Source organism: Bos indicus x Bos taurus, chromosome 9 (genome assembly GCF_003369695.1).
Source record: "Bos indicus x Bos taurus breed Angus x Brahman F1 hybrid chromosome 9, Bos_hybrid_MaternalHap_v2.0, whole genome shotgun sequence".
Taxonomy (NCBI): Eukaryota; Metazoa; Chordata; class Mammalia; order Artiodactyla; family Bovidae; genus Bos; species Bos indicus x Bos taurus.
This window is the reverse complement of record NC_040084.1, coordinates 68,586,588-68,612,348: the sequence shown is the minus strand read 5'-3', so window position 1 is coordinate 68,612,348 and position 25,761 is coordinate 68,586,588. Positions and strand designations below refer to the sequence as shown.

Sequence of the window (25,761 nt, the reverse complement as noted above, 5' to 3'; positions counted from 1 at the left end):
GACCCATGCTGTTTAATCCTCTTCAAATTGCTAGAGCTCTTTCAGGGGCGAGCTGAGCAAATTATATTGCTTTAGTCATTTGTCACATCAGGGGTGTTGTGAGCCATTGTTTTCAAATCTAGGAGTATCACTGACATTTGCTGGATGCTATGTATCTGGTTATTTTCCTGAAAGTCAGAGAAATTTTAAGTGAAAATGATCCTCAGTGTTTTAGTCAGGGTTCTCCAGAGAAACCAAACCAATAGGAGATATTAACAGATATATATTTTTAGATATATATACATATATTTATTATGAAAGATTACCTCTGGAGCCAAGAAGTCCCACTATCTGCCAGCTGCCTGCAAGCTAGAGGCCTAGAAAAGCAGGTGGTAGTTCTAGCCCAACCCAAAGGCCTAAAAACCAAGGAGCCTTTGGTTTAAGCCAATGGTACAAGTCCCAGTCTGAGTTCCCAGGAGCACTGATTTCTTAGGGCAGGAGAGAATGATGCCCCAGCTCAAGTAGAGAGAGGGAATTCATCCTTCCTCTGCCTTTTTGTCCTATTCAGGCCTTCAGTGGATTAGATTATATCCATCTGCATTGGTAAGGGCAATTTACTTGCTCTACTAATTGAAACGGTAGTCTGTTTGCGAGACACCTTAATAGACACACTTAGAAGTCTGAACATCCTTTAGTCTGCTAACTTGACACATAAAATTAAGCATCACATCCAAATAACAAAATATCAAAATAGCTTAATTCAATAGATGGATGGACCTAGCTCATTAATCCAAAAATAAAAAAATTTTTAAATGAAAATAAAGAAGCCACAGTACCCAGTGCAGATGTTAGGGTATCAAGCGCCTTCAGTAGAATGTATCTGAAAGTTTGAAAAGCAGTACTTTAAGCAGAAATGTATTTCATTCAAAAAATAATAGCAAATGTATGAAGAGCACACACTTATATTAAGACTGGAGGTTTATTAAATGCTTTATCATAAAATATTAAGCCCACACTATTACAATACACAGGCTCGATGTTCTAACAAGTAACACTGTGCCTCAATCGAGGGAAGTTCATGATGCCAATACAAGGTGGAATTGTGGGGAATTACAAATACAGAGATATTTTCCTTTTCCTCTTCTACAACTGCAATACTGATGTTCAGAAATGTTTACACACTGAGAAAAACTTGTAAAATTTCCTGAGTGTTCCATTAAACAATTTTTTTAAATTAGGTTACCCTAATGGAAAACATGAAAATTTCCTGGTGGAAAATCTATTTTAATATTTATTATCTTCAATAACTGAGAACCATAATCCTAAATATTTATTATGCCATAAGAAAGTCTTTGGAATTATCATAAGGCTTTCTAGAACAAGATAAATTCCAAGGCAATGTACCAAGGACTAAATTTTATTCAACCACCAACTTAGTGATATGCAAAGATAAAAGAAAAGTCAAGGTTAGCTGATTTTCTTCCAAATAACAGGAACTAAGAAATATTAGGGGAAAACAAGGATGTAGGAATGAGTGGATATTAGATGAGGAGAGAGATGGCTAGGGAAAGGTACTGAGACTAGTTAGCATTTACTAGCATATATTTTCATTCATTAGTCAACATTTTCTTCATATATATATAATTATTTCAAGATAGCACTTCTAAACACTAAATTGGTTCATTCATTTTTCAACTCAGTTGCAAAGAAATTTCAATCCAGAATATCTAAAGTTAAAGCTAAGAGCATTTTGATACTTACCCCTAAGAATATCTGGCATTCTCAGCTGTAGCTCTTGAATACATGGTTTCTTAATAAAATATCACTAAAATAGAACTGATGTTGAAAAAATACAACCTACCTAGAGCTCAGGGTACTAGTCACAACCAACTTTACCAATTCATATCAGTTACTTACACAGAACTAAACAAGTTTAACCAATTCAATTATTTAGTTTGAACAGAAGCCAGATATTTTGCCTTTTAAAAATTTAACCAATCCTAAAGCAATTTTTCAGAAAATGACACCTAAGATTTGCATTGAATTTATACTTCCAGTCCACACTTTGGTACCCTGGCTTTTCTAAATTGGACACTTTGCTCTATGTGTGATCATCAAGATGAAAGAATATGATCATCGATCAAAGAATATGTTCATCAATGAAAAAACTTTAAAGTAAAGAAAAGGAACTTTAATTTGGATGGAAATACTTTGTATTCATATTAATAAAAGAGACCATGCTTTTGGAAAAAAATAAAATCCCACGTAGTATACAGAGTATTGCAATAGTAAATAATCCAAACATATAACCATCTCCATTACACAGTTAAGCAGCCAGGTCTAATATACTACAAACCATTTGATTAAAAAGGCTTGTAACCAAAATTTTAACAAGGAAACACCAGTGAAAATAGGTTTAAAATATATATATCCTTGTAAAATAAGATATGTTTTCCACATTAAAACCTTGTTTCAGAAGTTCCCCGCTTCAAGTTGTTACTCAAAAACTCATCATGTTCAAAACTCAAATTATTGTGAGATCTTGAGATCATAAGAAGCTTCTCCTTATTAGTAAAGTCTTTCTTGATTGCAGCCTGGGGCACAAGCAGCCTCTCCATTGGGTCCTCTTTGTTCTCTAGTTTCACATATCCTTTGCTGTTGCTTCGATCCAACCGAGGCCAGCTTGGATGTTTTCGTTGTTCTGCCTGAACGGTTAATGTGGAATGACCCCGCTCTAAGTCTAAGGATTTTGAGTGTGATGACAGCAAATGCAAGGATGTGTTGGAACCAAACTGTCTTCTAGCAGCCCCAGGAGACAAGAGCTGTCCAGCTCCAGGTCCAAGGGCCACAGAGGACTTGTACTGACTTGACAATGACTCCCCAACGGAATTATTCCTTGGGAGCATCAGACTGACTGGCTGGAAAGGCTGACTGGGATTGGGCAAAGGGACCATAAGGGAGTCCATTGACAAATTCCTTGACCTACTTTTGAGGTTATCAGCATCCTCAGTGATGTTATCTATACTGGGCTCATCAATCACACAATTATTAAGTTTGATCACAGGTAATGTAAAAGCGCTGATGGACGATGACACGATTGACTTGGTTTCACATTTCTTAGGGCCACTGGTTTTATCATCAGTTGTCTTGGAAGGAGGCGGATAGAGGCCACAAACAGAGGCAGAGCTGTCAGAGAGCAAAGGTGGCACAAGATGCCCAAAACTCTTACTTTCATTCACCACAAGCTCATCCTCCTCGACAGAGCTGTCCATCCGAAAACTGCTCCTGAAACCTGAAAAAGAAGCAATGGTATTTGCTGCCAGTCTCGAAGCACAGGAGTTCCCATTCTGCTTTACTTCCGTTTCTCCCATTAAACCAGTGTAGATGCCATTCATGTGTTTTTGCTCCTTGATTCTCAGAGTGTGGATGTCGATGACTGTGGAGTAGATGTCCCTCATGTGTATGATTTTGGTTTCTTTGTCACGGTTCTCGTGAAGAATGGCATTAGCACAAATGAAAATGAAAATGCCAATCCCCATTGTGAAAGGGCCAAGCATTTTCATTTTATCAGAATGCAAATGTTGCTCAAAGAAGCGAACCACTACACCGCCTTGGTTCCGGATGACCTGAGTTTCGTTTGTTGACAATGTCGTCTCAGCATCGATAAAATGTTCTTTTTGAGGCCAATATCCAAGGACTGCCATTGCGATTCCTACAATGGAGATAAGGACTCCTAAAATGAGGAAAAAACCAGATGGGGAATAAAGCCGGATTTTGCCTCGAACAACCACAACATCGGCCCGAGGTCGACGCCTGACTGGTTTCTTCTCCTGGGCAGCAGGCGACGGGCTAAGGTTGACATGATGCTGTGATCGGGCAGAGTCTTGCCTTTTCAAGGCAGCCAGGCCAGTTATCACTCCACCAGTTGCTATCATAGCTTGGTCTTTTATTCTGGAAAGAAGAGAAAACGATGATAAATCTGTGTTCTGAGGTACACTCATCATTTCAGCAAGTGTTTCTATATTTTTGTTGTTGCTGTTTCGTGTAATGCAATGGGGCAGAAGAATGTCTTTTTAATCAACATAATTTGGGTAGAAGTTTTGTTTATCAGCTAATATAAAATTCTAGAGATTTCCTTTTTTGGCTGAATTAGTGTTTCTATTATTAGGGAAATGTGAGCTCAAGGTACATTTTCCTTAAGTAACTTTATCAGTTAAAATTATATTTTATTGCTTAAAATTATAAAACGGTTTCCTGGCCACAAGATACACATATTCTTTTTCTCTCTCTCTTAAACACACACACACACCATCCTTCATTATTGTTTTAAAGAAATGAAAATACCCAAAACACCTAATAGGCCCCAAACAAACCTTAGGTTTACAAATAGAATACATTCCATCAGCTCACAGTTCTAACATTACTCTTGCAAAAGCCACCCATGAACTCTCAACTATCAAATTTAATTTCTCCTGCTCAATTCTCATCTTCCTGACTTCTCTGTTTCCATGATATTGCCCGAGCCCTCCTTTCCTGAAACTTGCTCTTGTCCAGCTTTTTTTATGATACTGTGTCTTCATGGCTCTTTCCTGACCTCACTGACTATTTCGATTTGAGCTTATTTTTCCTCACCTAAAAGTAGACAAGCTTCCCCCAAGTGTCCTGTCCGTGGCCATCTTCTGTTTATGCTCTCCCTTGGCATTCGTATTCCCTCCTACACCTTCCACTATTTCCTTAATGCTAATGCGTCCCAAGTCTGTATTTTGAACTGTAGCCTGAGTTTTAGTTTCACACTTCCAGCTCCCCATTGGGGAACATATTTACGCACAATCATGCTTCTCCAGCAAAGTTGAGCTCCCCTCCATCCCCTCCACACAGGCTGGACTCACCTTCTACCCACCACTTGACTTGTCCGACTTTTTCAATGGCCTCAGTTCTTGTGCTTGACTCTTCATAGCTACCTTTAAGTCCTCCTTTTCTTCTGCCTCTTATCCTCTAATCAGGTTCTAAATCCTAAAAATTTTCACTATAGAATGTCTCTGAATTCTACTCCTTCATTCCAATCCTATTCTTCCCAGCTTAGTGCTATTCTTATTAACACTTACTAGACTATTATAATGACCTCCCAACTGGTCTTCCAAACTCCATTTCTCTTCCTCCACAATCAAGCTTAGATTAATTATCTAAAAATATGGTTCTGAAGTTGTTTACAGAGTGGAAGAATAGGTAAAATATTCTCATTACTCACCAACGTTTTAATCTGGGTTTTCAGACCCATGGAATTTAGCTTCATCTCCAACTACTCTCTTTCAGTTACATAAAACTAAAACCGAATCATACTGCCTGAACTCCATACAATGTTTCTGAGACTTCATTAATAGTGTTTCATCTGTCTAGATCCTCTTTTATCTCTTTCACATATTTCACATATTATCCTCTGGCTAATCTATAAAGCTAATATTCCATTTCTTTATAAAGCCTTCTCTGGTTAAGCAAATCCCACATGAGTTCGTGCCTCAGAGCATTTTAGCAAATTTTCTATGGCACTCACCATATTACAGTGTCTTAGTTCTTCCACTACTTGTGGTCAAACATTAAGTTTAACTCTCATTTTTGTTACCAGAAATATTTGATATAATACCTTACACATAGTTAGTGTCAAGAAATATTTGCTAAAATGCTCAGTATGGGAATAATACTTCTCCTGAGATTTCTGTATGACCACAGGATTTTTGTACTAACTTTCCTAGTTTAAAATTTGAACAAATGTAATGCCAAAACAAAAAGCAACATTTTGTGAGTTGGTAAAATATTTGTCATTATTTGTAATGAATAGTTCTCAAGCTGCCAAATCTGGCTAGTAGAAAGCAGAGAATATTTTAAGACCCACAAGGTCTCTGGCAAATTTCTACAAGAGTTTCTTCGTGGTATCAAATTCTGTCTTGTGAAATCAAGCTCTCCTTTTGGATTTCTATTTATGATTTCTGAATTGTGTTTAAATAACATGGTGGTGGATGGTACCTACAGTTTTAGTTAGCTGAACAAGCTGGTGAATAAATCCATCCTTCATTGGAATTATAGCTTGGATTAAAATAGTTGAATGTTGGAAGAACAAACCATGATCTAACCCACAGCTCTAGCCTATGAAGTTTATCAAAGTATGCACACTACAGTTGAGGGCACCCACTAAACCTTGGGTAAAACAAAGCTGTGTCCATCTATGTTTTATTGAACCCAATACCAGTTCGAGTGTTTGAAAAAAAATGCTTAGATTAGATAACAGCCATCTAACTCAGTTATTTCCATTTAGGAGGATAAGGATTTCGTCTGAAATCTTTCTGAATAGAATGAAAACAAGGGCAAAAGGCTTGCATCTGGTTTAAAAGCAACCACGGTGAATTCCCACTCCATATACATTCCGAGTCCTCCCCAACTTGTTAAAACATTTTCTCCTTATGATGCCATTTTCTATTCCTAAAGTTGATAGAGGAAAGGGGGATGGAAGAGAAAAAAAAATATTTTGAGAAATACAGATGAGGAGAGAAAGCTGGAAAAGAGCAGTGGGGGACTGGGTTCTTTTAGGAAGAACCAATGCTGGTTAGCAGGACAGGAAGAAAAAGCACAGGCTGAATAACAGTGTGACTGAGAGAAGGAAAGAAACCTGGAGGAGTACAGAAATTAAGTCCAGAATGAGGGGAAAATAAAAGCTCACACAGTTTCTTCAGCCAGACCACCCTGACCAGCCAGCCAGAGGCACCAAAACGCCCAAGAATTAGCAAGTTCAGGTTGGATGTCAATGTCCTCCCTTGATTCCATTCAAAACAATTCAACACTAAATGAGCTTCTTTCAGGACTCAGAGCGCCAAAGTGACCCGAAAGGAAAAGCAAAAATGCGCACACTCAGTCACTGCTTCAAAGGGCTTGAAAGCTAATGAAGGGGCTGGTATATCTACATAGAACAGAATGTGATAACCCCTAGAATAAAAATTTCCATCAGGCAGGACTTTTACAGCAGGCTTCACACAGATGAGAGCATTCTAACATTCATCAGAGTGAAAGAAAGCAAGTGAATGGCATTTCAGATAAGGTCAAGAAAGAAAGAAAGACTAGGGAACAGAGCTCTGGCTGGCCTTAGCACACAGCACCAAGGGAGGGAACCAGGCTGGCCTAGAGAGAGACGGAGGGCCAGGTCTTGAAAGGTAGCAATAGTCATTCCCAAATGCTTGAATGCTAGACTCATGCTCAGTGGAGTTAGAGGAAGATGCAAAATACATTTGTTGTCATCTTAGGAAAATTAATCTCAACTTGTACATGAGGGGTTGATATTGGAAAATCACAGTTCAGTTCAGTTCAGTTGCTCAGTCATGTCAGACTCTGCAATCCCATGGACTGCAACATGCCAGGCCGCCCTGTCCATCACCAACTCCTGGAGTTTACTCAAACTCATGTGCATTGAGTCTGTGATGCCATCCAGCCTTCTCATCCTCTGTCATCCCCTACTCCTCCTGCCTTCCATCTTTCCCAGCATCAGGGTCTTTTCAAATGAGTCAACTCTTCGCATCAGGTAGCCAAAGTATTGGAGTTTCAGCTTCAGCATCAGTCCTAACAATGAACACCCAGGACTGATTTCCTTTAGGATGGACTGGTTTGATCTCCTTGCAGTCCAAGGGACTCTCAAGAGTCTTCTCCAACACCACAGTTGAAAAGCATCAGTTCTTCAGCACTCAGCTTTCCTTATAGTCCAACTCTCACATCCATACATGACTACCAGAAAAACCATAGAAACCTAGTGAAACTATAAAATCTAGAAGCAGTGAATACACAAGCCTCAGCAGCATCAAACTGCACTGTCAACTTGACCCAAAGTATTCAGTATACACAAAATAGCCTAAGTCTACTTGTTTATTTATTCTGCAAAGCCACATCTCCTCCATTCTACATTTTACCACATTTTTGGCTGGAGGTGAAGGGATGGGAGAATCGGGATCCTGTAAACTACAGCCTTCTTACCATAACAAATCATAGCATCCTTCTAGGTTTTAATAATAATAATAGTAATAATAGCTAACACACTGGTCACAGTCAGGCACCATTCTAAGTGTTTTGGTATAAGAACATACTTATTATCACAGCAGTTCTGGAAGTGGACACAATCTTTATGATCTCTATTTTGCAGATGAGAAAACTAAGGCTCAGGGAGTCTAGGTAAGTTGCCTAAGGTCGCACAGCTCAGAGGTGGCTACAAAGCCTGTGCTGTTACAGAATTTGAGATGACATGGGCCTCCACATTTGCTTTCACTTGAGGTCTTCTTTACCTGCCCATTTTTCTTATTTTGATTCCTGTTTCTATCAGAACACCAGACCCTAAAGAATGCTTTGTACCTTTAGAACAGTGATTGCAGGCTCAGTTGCTCAGTTGTGTCCTTCTCTTTGCAATCCCATGGACAGCCCACCAGGTTCCTTTGTCCATGGAATTTTCCAGGCAAGAATACTGGAATGGGTTACAATAGCCTTCTCCAGGGGGTCTTCCCAACCCAGGGATGGAACTGCATCTCCTGCATTGGCAGGATTCTTTACGACTATGCCACCTACGAAGCCCCCTTTAGAATGGTGACTATGAAACAACTGACTTCCATTTTCATTTTTATTGGGAATAGATGAGAGTGAAGGTGTGTCCTTGGGTGAGCATTGACCTCTCACATCTGTCTAGATCCCTTTCAGGACATGAAGGGGCAGACTCAGAACAAACCAATCACCACCCCAACTCTCCTCCTTTCTCTACCATCCTGGATAGAGTAGGGCTGGGACTTTTCTTAAAGATTCAAGTGAAGAAGTTTTCTATACTGAATTTCACTTTGTTAACCTGGGCACAGAGTTTGTTTTTTAATCTATCTCTCATGATCCAAGGCTTCACCCAAACTTCTGAAACTTGAATTACACCCTGTGAATTTCCACTCGAGACCTCCTCCTAGGTGGGCATTTTTAATTTATATAGATATTCATTCAAGTAACTAGTAAAACTTGGTATCTGGTACTATAGTAGATGTGGGCCTCAAAATATGCATCCTGGCCTGAAGAATATGATGATTAGCAGCTATTTTTTTAGGCGGTCATTCAACTAGTTATAAATAAGTCTAGCAAGAAAGTCAGTTACACTCGGTGCTTCCATATTCTCCCAAGAGATATGATTTTGTGAAATGACAAGCTGACAGATATTCTTCTGTAAGTTACCCAAAACAACAACAACAAAATTAGTTTGGGTTAACTTGTAGCTTTTAGAAAGGCAATGCCAAAGAATGCTCGAACTACCGCACAATCAAGCTGGTTTTAGAAAAGGCAGAGGAACCAGAGATCAAATTGTCAGTATCCGCTAGATCATGGAAAAAGCAAGAGAGTTCCAGAAAAACATCTATTTTCTGCTTTATTGACTATGCCAAAGGCTTTGACTGTGTGGATCACAATAAACTGTGGAAAATTCTGAAAGAGATGGGAATACCAGACCATCTGACCTGTCTCTTGAGAAACCTGTATGCAGGTCAGGAAACAACAGTTAGAACTAGACATGGAACAGACTGGTTCCAAATAGGAAAAGGAGTACATCAAGGCTGTATATTGTCACCCTGCTTATTTAACTTATATGCAGAGTACATCATGAGAAATGCTGGGCTGGAAGAAGCACAAGCTGGAATCAAGATTTCCAGGAGAAATATCAATAACCTCAGAGATGCAGATGATACCATCCTTATGGCAGAAAGTAAAGAGAAACTAAAAAGCCTCTTGATGAAAGTGAAGGAGGACAATTAAAATAAATAAATGTCTATTAAAAAAAAAAAAAAAAGCCAAGGAGGAGAGTGAAAAAGTTGGCTTAAAGCTCAACATTCAGAAAACTAAAATCATGACATCTGGTCCCATCACTTCATGGGAAATAGATGGGGAAACAGTGGAAACAGTGTCAGACTTTATTTTTGGGGGGCTCCAAAATCACTGCAGATGGTGATTGCAGCCATGAAATTAAAAGACGCTTACTCCTTGGAAGGAAAGTTATGACCAACCTAGATAGCATATTCAAAAGCAGAGACATTACTTTGCCAACAAAGGTCCATCTAGTCAATGCTATGGTTTTTCCAGTAGTCATGTATTGACGTTAGAATCGGATGGTGAAGAAAGCTGAGCACCAAAGAATTGATGCTTTTGAACTGTGGTGCTGGAGAAGACTCTTGAGAGTCCCTTGGACTGCAAGGAGATCCAACCAGTCCATCCTAAAGGAGATCAGTCTTAGGTGTTCATTGGAAGGACTGGTGCTCAAGCTGAAACTCCAATACTTTGGCCACCTCATGTGAAGAGTTGACTCATTGGAAAAGACTCTAATGCTGGGAAGGATTGGGGGCAGGAGGAAAAGGGGACAACAGAGGATGAGATGGCTGGATGGGATCACTGACTTGATGGACATGGGTTTGGATAGACTCCAGGAGTTGGTGATGGACAGGGAGGCCTGGCGTGCTGTGATTCATGGGGTCTCAAAGAGTCGGACACGACTGAGTGACTGAACTGAACTGAACTTTTAGCTATATATCAATTATCCTATTTTTCATCCTCAGTGTTCATAAATCAGTTACAATTTTGCTAGCAAAACTGCTAGCTATTAGGATCAGCAGCTTCAACTTCACACAACATGCTTGCTTCTTCACTTTGCAAACCAGGATGCTATTGGGCCATCTCCGGGCCTCTGTGATCATACCCATTCATTGGAGAGCTCAGAAATCATCAGTAGGAATTCAATCTTATTGGCTACCTTTCTTGCTAGAGATGCAGACTCTTGCATTGTTTCAGGGACTCCATTACCATCTACTCATCACCTTGAGCTCATATCCCCTCCAGACCATTTTTATTCTACACATCTCAGCCAAAAACTCTTTCTCCTTGACAAAGAAGATTTCTGCCTGTGTGTTACATTATCAACACTACACCATCTCATCTAAACATCAGGTTTATCCTCTCCTATTCTTGCTCTGATTGTAATTCTAAAAACCTTATTTCTGTTGTCCTTTACTCTTTTTTTTTTAACAAGTTTAAGCACGTCCTAGATTTGCTTTTCATAGCCCTAAATCCGGTTTTTAATATTTACACCCTCATGGAAGGAAGTTTATTCCTGTACACTTAGGTCTTCTGTTAACCATACTGACCTACTTTTTGACCACACATGAGCCTACTATCCACCAGATGTGATTCTAGATGTATTCATATCCTTATATCTGAGGAAGTAACTAGATTTGGAGAGTTAAAAGCTTTAGAAGACTCTGAATCCGGACATTCCTTCTAGCCAACTAAGAACCAAGAATGTTGTCTAAGATCCAACAATGAAGAAGCAGAAAACAAGACTGAAATTCAAGTTTTCTGACTCCAAGTCCAATGTTCATTCTTGGTTAGACGCCTTTTTTCTATTATTTTTCATGCTATCTGCCAAGGCCTCGCACAGTGCTTAGAATGTAATTAGTGCTCAGCAAGTTTATCTGTTGACTGTGAACTGCCTTGATGAAAGCTTAAATACAACTGAAATATGCTAGGTACTAGGGACACAAAGATAATAACACTCAGTCCCTGATTTCAAAGAGTATGCAGTCCAGTGGGAACACAGAGTATACATTTAAAATCGAATGAATGAACAGCTCTGATGAAGTTACAACAGAATGCTCTTCCATACTATCTGGAGGAATCAGGGAGGCTTCCAAGAAGCAGCAGCAGGTCATGGACACCTGGGGCATCAGTAGAAGTTTGCCACACAGATTCAAAGTCATCATTATTTCTCACTGTTTCACAAGGGTCCTTGCTCCATGGGTTTTCTTCATCTTCTCAGCTGAAGTCTGCCTATTATTTTAAATATACTTGATATCGCCTTACTTTTTTGTTTGAATTTTTATTCTTATCTCAAGGTTTAACAAGTTGCCAGACGGTACGGCTATCTGCCAAAGGGAAGTAAAAATTAATCTATGCTTTCAGGACCAAACAAAAGCATTATATAAAAACCCCATGTGGTATCCACAAATGTGACAGATGGAAATATTTTCTGTTCAAGCTAGAACAGTTTTAGGACTTTCTTCCCTGTAGAGACATTTGAAACTTTTTTAGAAGAGTATTTCTAATCTACATACTTCCCAGAGTTGAAAGAGAAAATGCCTATGGGTGACTGATAGCTCAATCATATTAAAGTTTAAAAAATAAGGATAGAATAGAAATCATTTTTTAATGTGTAGCATAATGGTTTCGCACGTGGACCTTGAAATCAGAAAGACAAGACTTTACATCCTTGCTTCATCACTTGATAGCCATGCAATTTTGGACATGTTGTTTTAAATTTTTGTTACATTGGTTCCTCCATGTATAAAATGACAAAACCTGTCCTGAATAGAGAGGATACAGTACACTGGTGGCAGAAGACCCGAGGGAACTTGAATCCCTGCATATCGCTTAACAACTATCCTTGAAAAACTGGTTCATCTTCTTGCAACCTCAGTTTCCTTGCCTGTAAAATGAGGATAATACCGATAGGGTTGTTAATAGGCAGAGGAAATAATACAGTTCAGTGTCTGGGAGCTACGGTCAGCATCTGTGTCTGACTTAAAGATCTTCTTAGGGATAAAGCTAAGTTTTATACATACACACACACACACACATTTATACATGAAAAGGCTTCCCTGGTGGCTCAGATGGTAAAAAAATCTGTCTGCAATGCAGGAGACCTGGGTTCGATCCCTGGGTTGGGAAGATCCCCTGGAGGAGGGCATGGCAACCCACTCTAGTATTCTTGCCTGGAGAATTCCCATGGACGGAGGAGCCTGGCAGGCTGCAGTCCATGGGGTCGCTAAGAGTCGGACACGGCTGAGCGACTTAACTTTCACTTTTCACTTTCATGCATTGTAGAAGGAAATGGCAACCCACTCCCGTGTTCTTGCCTGGAGAATCCCGGGGACGGGGGAGTATATATAAACTGTCCACTATAGTGTTGGCTAAAATAACTTCTCAATGAACAGTAGCTATTATTATTAATTTGTTGTTCAATATTATTAACCCTTTCATTGCTCAGGTAGGCAAACTAAAAACCTATTTTAATATATTGAGTTAAATAATCAGTGATGGGTCACTGCACAGGGGAAGGAAATTATGACTGCAAGTTTGTTCCGGGATTTACAGTCAAAAACTATCTGAGTGGAATCTGTGTATTTTAGTGCTAGAAGCATTAAAAATGTGGTAGTTGCAAGAAGAGTTGAGTGTATATAAGAGAGAGACAGGTGGGAAATATACTACCAAAAGAATAAAGCATGATTTCCTTTTTCAATTCATTCTATTTGTTGAGATTTAGATACATCTGTGTCAAAAAATAATATTAGCAATAATAAAAACAAAGTAGACAAACCCAAACCAGTTCATCTGATATTTTTACTTATTTTAATGACACAATTAAATCAAACGCCTGAGTAATCTGATCAATTCTGCAAGCACCATTCTGTTCCCACTGGGACACCTGAACATAAAACAGACTGAAGATGAAGAATATGGGTTGGGAATATGAGAACTAGGGAAGATATTGATAGAAAGCGAAAATTCAAGAAATGTGAATTTTGTGACAAATTTAAGCTATGATTTTATGTACATTCTGAAGACCTTTGCTGGTCTGCCCTGGAGAGAATGGTTTCTTTATACTTCAGTTCAGTTCAGTTCAGTCGCTCAGTCGTGTCCGACTCTTTGCGACCCTGTGAATTGCAGCACTGCAGGCCTCCTGTCCATCAACAACTCCCAGAGTTCACTCAAACTCACATCCATCGAGTCAGTGATGCCATCCAGCCATCTCATCCTCTGTTGTCCCCTTCTCCTCCTGCCCCCAATCCCTCCCAGCATCAGAATCTTTTCCAATGAGTCAATTCTTCGCATGAGGTAGCCAAAGTACTGGAGTTTCAGCTTGAGCATCATTCCTTCCAAAGAGCACCCAGGACTGATCTCCTTCCGAATGGACTGGTTGGATCTCCTTGCAGTCCAAGGGACTCTCAAGAGTCTTCTCCAGCACCACAGTTCAAAAGTATCAATTCTTATACTTAGTATAGTTAAACTTCCACATGAATGCTGGAACTAAGGGGATATACAGAATTTTTTATAATTATCAACACGATACCCAGAAAAAATGTCACTTTATGGTCAAGTACCTTCTAAACATACAGAAAATGCTAAGAATGTAGAATGCACTTGGAAATCTATATATATTCTTTGTTACTGATGCTTCCATAACCTGCCGGCCTGACAAACTATAAAATATGGGCCTAAACCAATCATGAGCTGTGCAACAATGACATGGAACAATTTTCTCCAAGAGCTACAATCCAGGAAGCCCACAGAACACAAAAGTCTTCAGGAGGCCAAATAACAGCTCCATAATGAGCTGTTAGGTAAAACCCTGCGGAGAGACAGTGGGAGACATTTTCTGCAGGAACAGAAGATATCAGAATTTATTTTCCCCAAAGTAGAAATATACTTCTCACCCTGGACCCCAGTTCTTCAAATCTGAAAAAGTTTTTGTAAGGATTGTAATGACCCATGTTCACTGCATTTCCTGGCAGGATGTGGACTTGGAATTGGTACAAAGAAGCTAAAGAAATCACAAACTTACTAAGGTGCACGAAATTAGCTGAGATACTCCTGGAAAAAGAGCTGAAGTATCTAAATCACAAACTGGACCTTTTATATGGATTCCTCCTCTGCAGGAGAACATATCTGGTAATTTCACTTACAGGTAGCATGACCATGTTTTCGAAGACGGTTTTGGAAAGTGAGACTCTAAGTAGTAGTAATGTCCTTTCCAGTTATTTTAAATGCCTGGAAAATCCAAACACAGGCTGATATTCCTATAAGATGAGGGGGAAAGCTAGAGTGCACTAGGAAGTTTCAATTTCAGCTGCTCCACTTTGAAGCCAGTGTCTTGATACATCTATCAGCTTTGCATGTGACACAGCTGTGCCAGTACCATTAATAAGGCAAAAGGTCTTACCTTCTTCTCTACTGTAAAGAAGGAACATCTCTCACTAGAGGAAAGTGAAAGTGAAGTCACTCAGTTGTGTCCTACTCTTTGTGACCCCAGGGACTGTAGCCTATCAGGCTCCTCCCGCCATGGGATTCTCCAGGCAAGAGTACTGGAGTGGGTTGCCATTTCATTCTCCAGGGGATCTTCCCGACCCAGGGATCGAACCCAGGTCTCCTGCATTCCAGGCAGACACTTTAACCTCTGAGCCACCAGGGAAGCAAAAACACCATTTAAATTAGAGGTGAGCCATGTCATCTTTCAGGCTTCCCAGGTGGCACTAGTGGTAAAGAATCCACCTGCCAATGCAGGAGACAAAAGAGATGCGGGTTTGATCCCTGGGTTGGGAGGATCCCGTGGAGGAGGGTACGGCAACCCACTCCAGTATTCTTGCCTGGAGAATCCCATCGACAGAGGAGCCTGGAAGGCTACAGTGTATGGGGGCACAGAGTCGGACACACATATGTCATCTTTTTAATCCTCAGTAACAAGATAGTACATCAAATTTCAGTAGCTCTAAGCTATGTAGCATTTTAAAAATCCTAGAAAAACACTAGGAAATAGTTCAAAGTCCATCATTCCCTCTAGAGAACTTACTTATTTTTCCCGTAAGTAAAATCTGAGCAAGAATGCCTTTCAGGCAAGATAAAAAGTGGTATGAAGAGAGGCCTTGTGAGGGATGGCAAGATCAAACTCCTCTTGACTCACACACACACACAAAGCAATCTATTAAGCCTGGAAATACAAAAGTCCTTCAGCATTTAGAGGATATGTAATCAGGAAGGGTTAATTTTGAATTCATACTGAATTTGCTTCTGTGACTGGATCCCTAATCTAGCCACTTTTGTTTTTGTAGGTAACATCATGGCCTGCCTCAAGGAGATAGCCTGACCCTGTCCACCAGTGAAGGATTGTATGGAAGTGAAACTAAACATCCCCCTGCCTGAAGTTTGCTGCTCTAGAAGTTATCTGTAAGAAGTAAATGTTTTTTTGTTTGTTTCCTCACCTCCTGTCTCCTCTCTGATCCCTAAAAGAACCATCCAGGCCTTGACAAGTGCTTATTTTGAGGCTCTAGCCTGCCATCTTCTCTGTCATCCGGCTCCCAAATAAAGTCCTTTTGTCTCAATACCTTGTCTCAGATTTATTGGCCTACCCTGCGGTGAGTAGAGCAAGACATTTTCCATAGGTCCTTTAGAGAAAAGCTGCTAATGGTGTGTGTGTGTCCGTTGCTCAGTTGTGTCTGACTCTTTGTGGCCCCATGGACTGTGTAGCCCGCCAGGCTCTTCTGTGTGTGGGATTCTCCAGGCAAGAATACTGGAGTGGATTGCCGTTCCCTTCTCCAGGGGATCTTTCCAATCCAGGGATCAAACCCACATCTCCCACATTGTGGGCAGATTCTTTACCATCTGAGCCATCAGGGAAGCCTCTGCTAATGGTAAATGTATTTAAAGAAAAAAAAAAAAAAAAAACAGAAGGCAGTGGAAATGCATGTAACTATTTCTATTTTCGTTTTCTTCCCCTTCTTCTCCTACTTGTACAGGTTGGTGGCAGGCAGCAAGGGGAATTGGGGAAAACAGATTTTGAAACTTCCAGCTTCAAAAAGTACTCGGTGCCCAATCTGTCTTTCTCTCATCTTTATTTGGGAACTACTTGTGCTCAAGGTATTATAAAAACCCCACAGTACAAAGAGGAAATCTCTCCCACTCATGGTTTCTCTAGTTCCCCTTCCCAGAGGTAAGCCCAGTGTTGGATTTCTCATACTACTTTCCATAGAAGGGGGAGAATTTTTTCTCATTTGGTTTTTTAGAATTGATTTATACAAGCTGTTTATATGCCAAAGAAATCAGCTCTGGTAGTGATATGCTGGCAACCATAGTTAATTTATATTTTTTACTTTTTTTGATTGTATCTTTAAGCAAACAGAAAATATCAGTATGTTGATTGATGGCCTTGAGGCAGGAGGTAGATGCCGCCCCACCCCAGGGTAAAGCAATTGGAGATTCATTCCCTGTGGAGGAAACTCCAAGGAGAGAATAGCAGGACAATTAAGGGAGGTGGCTGGGCTTTGCCCAGACCACATAGTTCTCATTCTCAAGTCAGAAGACCTCCCTGACCACACATGCAGAAAGGCTCCTTGTTGGTCAAACGGGTGTGATGTCAAGAGATGCACGCACACACAAAGGAGGATCCTGAGATCTACCAAATATGGACAGAGCTGTGCTGTGCTCAGTCACTCAGTCCTGTCTGACTCTGTGACCCCATGGACTGCAGCCCGCCAGGCTCCTCTGCCCATGGGGATCCTCCAGGCAAGAATACTGGAGTGGGTTGCCTGCCCTCCTCCAGGGGATCTTCCCAACCCAGGGATTGAACCCCAGTCTCCCGCACTGCAGGGGGATTCTTTATCAACTGAGCCACCAAGGAAGCCCAGATATAGGCTGTGAACCAGGCAAACCAAAATGACTGGCCAAAGAAAAGTCAGAAGGAATGTCCCATATAAGTGATTTAAACTACCACAAGGGCACGTCTCTCCCTCTCTGTGTGTGCGAGTTCACCTGTGTCCTGTGTGACTATCCACAGGTACTATCCTCTCTTTTCCTCCTAGTAAATACCTGCTTCACTACTTTCCTCCCTTGTGGAAATTCTTTTCTGAAGGGCCAGGGCCCTTGTCACTGACCACTGGTCTAGTGGCTAGGATCTGGTGCTCTCTCCAACGTGACCCAGTCTCTGCCTGGAAAGCTAAGCTCCACTTCAAGCCGTGGCAGGTCAAGGCCCCTCATATGATCATTAGAAAGATCTTCAAGATTAGATCATATTTTAAAATTTTCCCATGTTTTCTTTCAATAATTCTATGTTCCAATTCTCTTCCATTTTAATTTTCTAATGTATCTGGAATTTCTTTTTGTGTAAGAACTGAGATAAAGATCTACTTTGTTGAACAGGTAACCAATCTCTCCTTCCTTGGTTTAAAATGCTACTTCCATCACATATTAATTTCATATATTTGTACTATATACCAAATCTCATGTGCATATGGGTCAAAATTAAGACTTACCATTTCGTTCCATTGATTGGTCTATTAATTTGCCAGAACCAAACTGATTTAATTAGCATTTGTATTAAAGTATATATTTGAATATCTGATAAGATTAGCCCATTCTCATTCTGTTTAGCCAAAAGTTTCTTGTCTATTGTTACATATTTTATGTTGCCTATGAACTTACAAATTTGGTTTTTAAAAATCTGGTTAGTAGGTTTATGGGATCATGCCAAAGGAAACTTGGCTTTGTTATACCACTGCAACATTTTATCTAAAAAGTTTTATGTCATAGTTTTTTTTAAACATTGATCTTTCTTATTTTTTGTTACTTATTATTCCTTGGGTATTTTGTCACTGGATTTCTGTTGCACACTGGTATGTTTTCTGTCAGTATCATTTCTATCTTCAGGTAGCTGTTTGGATGTAGGAAGCCTACTGATTTTTATACATTAGTTTTGAACTAAGCTACTTCTACTGAACTTGCTCACTTAGTAATAAAAAAGAAAAAACTTTCCAGTTCATTCTCTTAGGTGTTCTAGAAATATAATTATATCATCCAGATATAGTTTAGCTTTCCTTTTCCCAAGTTTAAATCTCCACTCAGTCATGTCTGACTCTATGCAACCCCATGGACTGTAGCCCACCAGGCTCCTCTGTCCATAGAATTCTCTAGGCAAGAATACTGGAGGGTGTAACCATTCCCTTCTCCAAGAGTCTTCCCAACCCAGGGATCAAACCCAGGTCTCCTGCACTGCAGGTGGGCTCTTTACCATCTGAGCCACCAGGGAAGCCCAAGTTTAAACTTACAATTGCTATTACCTATCTATATCCCCTACCACCCAGAGCACAAAGGCAAACAAGTAAACAACAGGATAAGTGACATCCTTGCCTCTCTCTGGTCTACTGAATGGGAACAACCACTGTTTCACCATTGAAGAATTACCAGTAGATACCTATGTTACTGAGTTTCTATCTAGAATTCCAGGAGACAAAAATTAATGGATTCGGAGCTGGTGCTGGAGAAGAGAGACAGAGAAAATGGGCAAAAGGCAGAAAAGAAGGAAGAGAGAAAGGTGGGAAAGTGGCGGATGAGAAACGTACTGGGGGAGAAAACTATGGATTATTATTGCAAACATTAACTATCTGAAGGCATAAACAACTCCCGTATATTTCCTTAAAGTCCTTACTTTTTTTCACCTCTTTTAAAAAAACATTCATATAAGGACTAGACTTGTCCTCTGAGGGTTGCTGGGATGACTGAATCTTCCACAAATCCTGGCTCTAAACAGATTAGCTAAAAAGGGAAAACTGAGAATAATGATAGGCTACATGAAATGTCAGGAATACGAAAAAGACTGGAAAGAATGCTTAGCAGTAAAAATGATTCAAGAGAGACCTAACCTAAAATCAACGGAGCATAACACCGTGTTTCTAAAAACATTATACATGTGCATTATGATTTTCTACAGGGGCAGGGCATATTGGGATCACGCCTGAAATATTTTTAGCTTCAACTATCTGTTATACTTTAGAATGGTTTGCTTCATTGGTAGTTTCCTGTGAGAGATAGCAATTCAAGAGAAAAATGGACAAAAGACATTCATAGTCAATTCACAGAAGAAAAAATTCAAAAGTCCAGTTAACAACTGAAAAGGGCAGTAGGACGGAGGAACTGGGAGAGTAGGATTGAGATGTATATTACACTGCTGCTGCTAAGTCGCTTCAGTCGTGTCCGACTCTGTGTGACCCCATAGACGGCAGCCCACCAGGCTCCCCCGTCCCTGGGATTCTCCAGGCAAGAATACTGGAGTGGGTTGCTGTTTCCTTCTCCAATGCATGAAAGTGAAAAGTGAAAGGGAAGTTGCTCAGTCGTGTCCGACCCTCAGCAACTCCATGGACTGCAGCCTTCCAGGCTCCTCCGTCCATGGGATTTTCCAGGCAAGAGTACTGGAGTGGGATGTCATTGCCTTCTCCGGTATATTACACTGCTACGTGTCAAATAGATAGCAAGCAGAAAGTGGCTGTAGAGCACAGGGAGCTCAGCTCAGTGCTCTGTGATGACCTAGAGGATGGGATGGTGGGGATGGGTGGGAGGCTCAAAGGGGAGCAGATATATTTTACACTGATTCACTTTATTGTACAGCAGAAACTAACACAACACTGTAAAGCAATTGTACTGCAATAAAAAAGGGGGGGCAACTCAATAGTAAGTAAAGAAATGCAAACAAAAGCTACTTCAGAAGTAAAGTAGCTAATTGATAAACATGGGGGAAAAAAAGAGGGATTAATTATGCCCCTTACTGGTGAGGTGCAAGAAAACAAACTCTAACAAGCTGGCATGAGAGGACAAATTGGTTTTTTTTTGAGGTTAATATGAGAATGACTTTCCAAAGTTCAAATTTTCTTTGTGATGCCCCCATTTCACTTCTAAGAAGACATCCTTTAGAAAGACTTGTAGAAGTACATAGAAAATCATGCATTCAGTGCCACGATAATAGAAAATGCTTGGAAACAACTTAAGACTCATCAACAGAGGACTGTGCTGCATCTGTAGAATAGAGTATTATTCAGATATTCAAAATGATGAACATGGACCAATAAGGAAAAACATTCACATCATATTTTTGAGATTTTATAACAACTGTAAGAGTAAGGTCCTGTTTACATCAAACATACAGATATGTGTTTGGATATGCACTGAAGTGATGTGGGAAGCAGCATCACTGTTAACAAGGTTTATGCTTGAAGAGTGGGGTTGTGGAGAATATGAAACAGAACACTCACTTTCTGCATATCTAATTATTCACCTCTGCATGAAGCATGCATTACTTTTATTTCATTTCCACTGTGGGACTCTAACAACAAAAAAGATCCTGAAACTTGGAAAACAGAGTAAAAGGTAGACCTGCTAGATCTTTGGGTAATTCAGTGGACTTGCTAATTTAAAAGCAGGTGTAATATAACCTTTGAGGCCAAAATGCAGAGCTTGAAAAAGTAGAAAATGGCTAAAATCACTAACTCGACTAAACCAGAAATTCAGGAACGAAAGGTTTACTTACAGTACATCACAATCTTGAAACACAGAAAACAATTCTACCTTTTCTGGCAACACCTGCATTTACTGGATACAAGGCAATATAAAGGATGAATTAAGAATTGGTGTCTGTCTTGAAGAAATTTATAATCTAGAATATTCTCAAGGATAATGCTGTGTACTGTAAAGAAAATATTTTATCAGGATTGATCAGCTATCTCTGTGCCTGGGTTATCCTAACTTATTCACACAACTCCCTTCTGGCTTTTGGAGGTGGTGTGTTTTGCTTCCTTTGCCCAAAGCCCAGTCCTTGCTCACAGCCTTCAGTTACTCTGACCTCTAGTTTTGACTCAGTTATGCAAATGAGCTTCTTACGGAGAAGCACTCTGAAACTTCAAAATTATTATTCTCATAAAGCATGCAGCCACCAAGGCTGGATGGAGATCTTTAGCTTCATTATGAGAGGGAAACTGGGCTGGGGGTCCGGAAAGGGGTCTTCCACTTAACCTGAGTTACATTCATCTTCTCCTAAAGATGATGGAGCAAGACTAAACTTTATTTAATTTTCAAACTCTGCAATGAACTCTCTCTTCTGTCCCCTCAATTTACCATTTCATCCTTCATATGCAGCACAGCTTATGTCTACAGAGACCCATGAATTATCCCAGTGCATGGGTCCGACTTGGCAGGTCCTTACGGCAGGAGCTATGTGGAAACCATCCATGCACTCAAAGGTTACCTCATATATGCCTTTTCCACACTTAATCTAATGTCTCAGATGGTAAAGAATCTGCCTGCAATGCAAGAGACTCAAGTTCTATCCCTGGATCGGGAAGAACCCTGGGAGAAGGGAATGGCTTCCTACTCTAGTATTCTTGCCTGGAGAATCCCATGAATGGAACAGACTGGTGGGCTACAGTCCACAGAGTCTCAAAGATTTAGACATGACTGAGTAACTAGTTTATTAATATTTACATTTAACTTTTCTTCAAGGCATTAACATCCTTGGGGCTTATTTAAGATGAGTTTATGCCAAGGTTGGGCTTTTTGATCAGTTCACTTGACTTCAATCTGAGTTTTAAAATGTCTTCAAGGGAGGGAGGCTCCAGAGGGAGGGGACCCATATATATAATTATGACCAATTCGCCTTGTTGTTCACAGAAGCCAACATAACATTGTAAAGGAATTTTCCTCCAGATAAATGAATAAAATGCTTTCAATCTTGATTTTTTTCATCAAAATCAAATACTAGTAGGGTTATAGTGGTAAATTTTCATTTGTGTACTGAGTATATATATATATATATATTTTTTCTATAGTTACATGCTTATACCACAGATTTTATTTATAGCTTCTTCAAGTTTAACCAGGCATAGGTTGGCTTATTCTCATATTGTCTCCTTAAATTCTCAATAACTGTGAAAAGCTGTTATCAATATCCCCATCATACCAATGAACAAAGAGTCCAAGAACACATGTAATTTATATGTAAGTTTTGATCCCTGGGTTGGGAAGATGTACATGGCAACCCATTCCAGTATTCCTGCCTGGGAAATACGGACAGAGGAGCCTGGAGGGCTAGCGTCCATGGGGTCACAAAGAATTGAACACAATTTAGCAACTAAACAACAACAACTGTTTTGTAGGATCTCCAACTCCAGTTCTGACTATACAACTTCTGTAGCCATGACATCACTTCCTGAAGAACTGGTTGTATCTTTAAAACAAAAACAGTGTAGAGAATTGATCACCCAGCTTATTCAGGATTTAGTGTCCTTTGCTTTAAACCATGTATTTATAGGGTGTCTGGATTATTTTGTTTTATTACTTTTTGAATGATGAAGAGGACTTTTCATCATTTCTTCTTAAAATCTGTGTAAGATAATGAAATCAAGTAATTAAGTAAATCAAATAACATTCCTAATTCTTCCAGTTGAACACAGATTCTGTCCAGAGCTTCAAAGTAAATCTGACATCCTCTGTGCTCTTATCGGGCTGAGCGCCTGGAGCAGGAGGACAAGCAAGTACTGAAAAATGTTCTTGGCACGATGATGCGAGTATTCAAGGGGTCAAAAGGAGATAATGACCTTGGAGTTGGGGAGGAGAAGGAATGAGTAGGAGAGATTTCATAAAGAAGATGACCCTCAAGCTGTCTTAAAAGAAGGGAAGAGCAAAAGCAGACAGGCAGAGGAATTCCCAACAGAGGAAACAGAAGGAAGATAAGCCACAAGTGCACTTGCGCGAATTCAGACTGGCTGGAAGTTTAGACCCAAAAAGTATCACTTTCTGTCAGCAATTCCAAAGCAGAACACAGAATTCAGTGGTAACATACTTAAGCCTTGCTTGTTGGAGACACTAGTCACCATTATAGCTCCTTGCTTGACCTGTGATCTCAGATAGTAATTCCTTCTTATAAAAGACTTGAGGACTATGTCCTGCTTAAAAACTCATTTTAGGATTCATTCAGACTTAAATGGAATAAAGTTGACTAAACTAAACTCTATGGACTTACTGAGATCAAAGTAAATGTTAGTTAAATGGTGACTTTTTAATACTGATGAATCCCAGAAAGAGGGGGAAAAGGTTTATCCTGAATCTTTTCCAAGAGATCTGCCAAGAGGTTCAAATGAGTCATCTGGAGACTCTGGGGGAAAGGATGCAACTTGAGAACAAAGAATAAAAAATTTAAGATGAGAAAGGTATTAGTGTTTACTGAGTTTTTTTAGGAACTTTGTACATATCATCATATTTAATCTTCAGAAAAAGTCTGTGAGGGAGGAAAAACTGTACCATTTCACTGAGGCTCAGAGAGGGTAATTTGCTCAACAGCACACAGTAAAGAAGTAGAAAAGCAAGATTTCAAGTCCAGAGCTGTTTAGCTTGAAATCATGTGATTCCTTCTTCAAATGTACTGCTTGTTAACAGCAACAGAATTAGGGGAAGGAGGTCTAATTGGAAAGGCTGAGAGAAAACAAGGAGATAAAGGGGAGAAAGAAGAGTTTATGATCATGAATTTAGAATGTAGTGAGGAAAAATATATTCTTTAAAGAAAGAACAAAGTTTATCCTTTAAAGAAAAAATATGTTAAAGAATGAAATCATATGCATCTCTGAATTGAATGGCACAGTGGCATGCCCTCAATCACTTCCAAGTGTTGTGATGACAAAATGAGCTCAGCTTCTAACCTTTATAAGAACTAGTTACATAAAAATTATCAAGATGGTATGTGAAAAGTAATCAAGTTTCTCAAAACAAAAAACAAATACCATATCACCCAATGCATAGATGAAATAAAGATCAAATATTCCCCAAAGAAAGTAACAGATGGTAACACTCAATCTATTTAGTTTCTTATGTATCTCATTACTTTGGGGCATAATTTTTGGTATTTCATCTTTTTATTGCTACAGATTGGACTATCTATTTCCCAAACTGAAAAGAATATAAAAAATTGACTCCTATTTACCCTAAACTCATAGATAATATTTTAGTACCCAATCAATATAAAGACTTCACTTTTTACCTAAAGTATCAGATAAGAAGTATAAACCAAGGAAATATCAGCAAAAAGTTTTTTGCGTAATGTTTATACAAAAGTTTTTTCTCTCTTTCTAGAGGGTAATCTGGCAACATGGTTTTCTTTTTTCTTTTGACTATATTAGCACAATGATTTGATCTACTAATTAGGATACATTCACATAAATTATGTAGTCAGTTTTTAAAATGTAAAAAGTCATTTAATGACAGGAAGAAATGTTCAATAAATATGCTAATTAATATAAAAAGAAAAATGTAGTAAGCTCTCATTTATTCAAAAATATATTTTGTATACTACACACATACACCACTGGAGAACGAACACCAAAATGTACACAGCTGTTCTTAATTTACCAACTGAGGTATACAAATGCCCCGCTTGTAACTAGAGATATACACAGAGAAAAGATACACATAAAGAAAATACCCAGATAAGCCATCTGGAAAAAGTTGACTTTATGGTCTCATTAAATGTAACTTGTAGTTTACTAATTTATTAACAAACATTTTTTTAATTTAATTTTATTTTTTAAATTTACAATATTCTAATGGTTTTGCCATACATCGAAATGAATCCATCACAGGTATACATGTGTTCCCCATCCCAAACCCTCCTCCCTCCTCCCTCCCCATACCAAAGATCACTCAAAATCTAGACTTTCTTTTTTTCTGAGAATTTTATTTGCGTATTTATCTTTGACTGTGCTGGGTCTTCACTGCTGCACAGGTTGTTCTCTAGTTGAGGCGAGCAGGGCTACTCTCGAGCTGCAGTGTGAGGGCTTCTCACTGCAGTGGCTTCTCTTGTTCAGAGCTCTAGGGAGTGCCAGCTTCAGTAGCTGCAGCACGTGGGGTCAGTAGTTGTGGCTTCTGGGCTCTAGAGAACAGGCTCAATAGTCATGGCACACGGGCTTAGTTGCTCCGCATCACGTAGAATCTTCCTGGATCAGGGATCAAACCCATGTCTCCTGCATCGGCAGGTGGATTCTTTACCACTGAGCCACCAGGGAAGCCCCTGGACTTTCATTTCTTTAGGCTCACATGTGTCTTTATTCTTAAAAGTCAAATTGCTCTGTTGTTATGCCAAGCTCAACTTCAGAGTTACAACCATGA

At 39.6% G+C, this 25,761-nt stretch overlaps 1 protein-coding gene across 1 annotated transcript in view; it reads right to left on the bottom strand.

The window, feature by feature from the left end:
• Nucleotides 1-939: 939 nt before the first annotated feature.
• TMEM200A (transmembrane protein 200A) overlaps nt 940-25,761 on the bottom strand; it is an 86,453-nt gene continuing 61,631 nt past the window's right edge. The window contains exon 2 of the mRNA XM_027551523.1: nt 940-3,930. Coding sequence (XP_027407324.1) covers nt 2,439-3,914 — 1,476 coding nt within the window. The 5' untranslated portion in view covers nt 3,915-3,930 and the 3' untranslated portion in view covers nt 940-2,438. The remainder of the gene's footprint in view (nt 3,931-25,761) is intronic.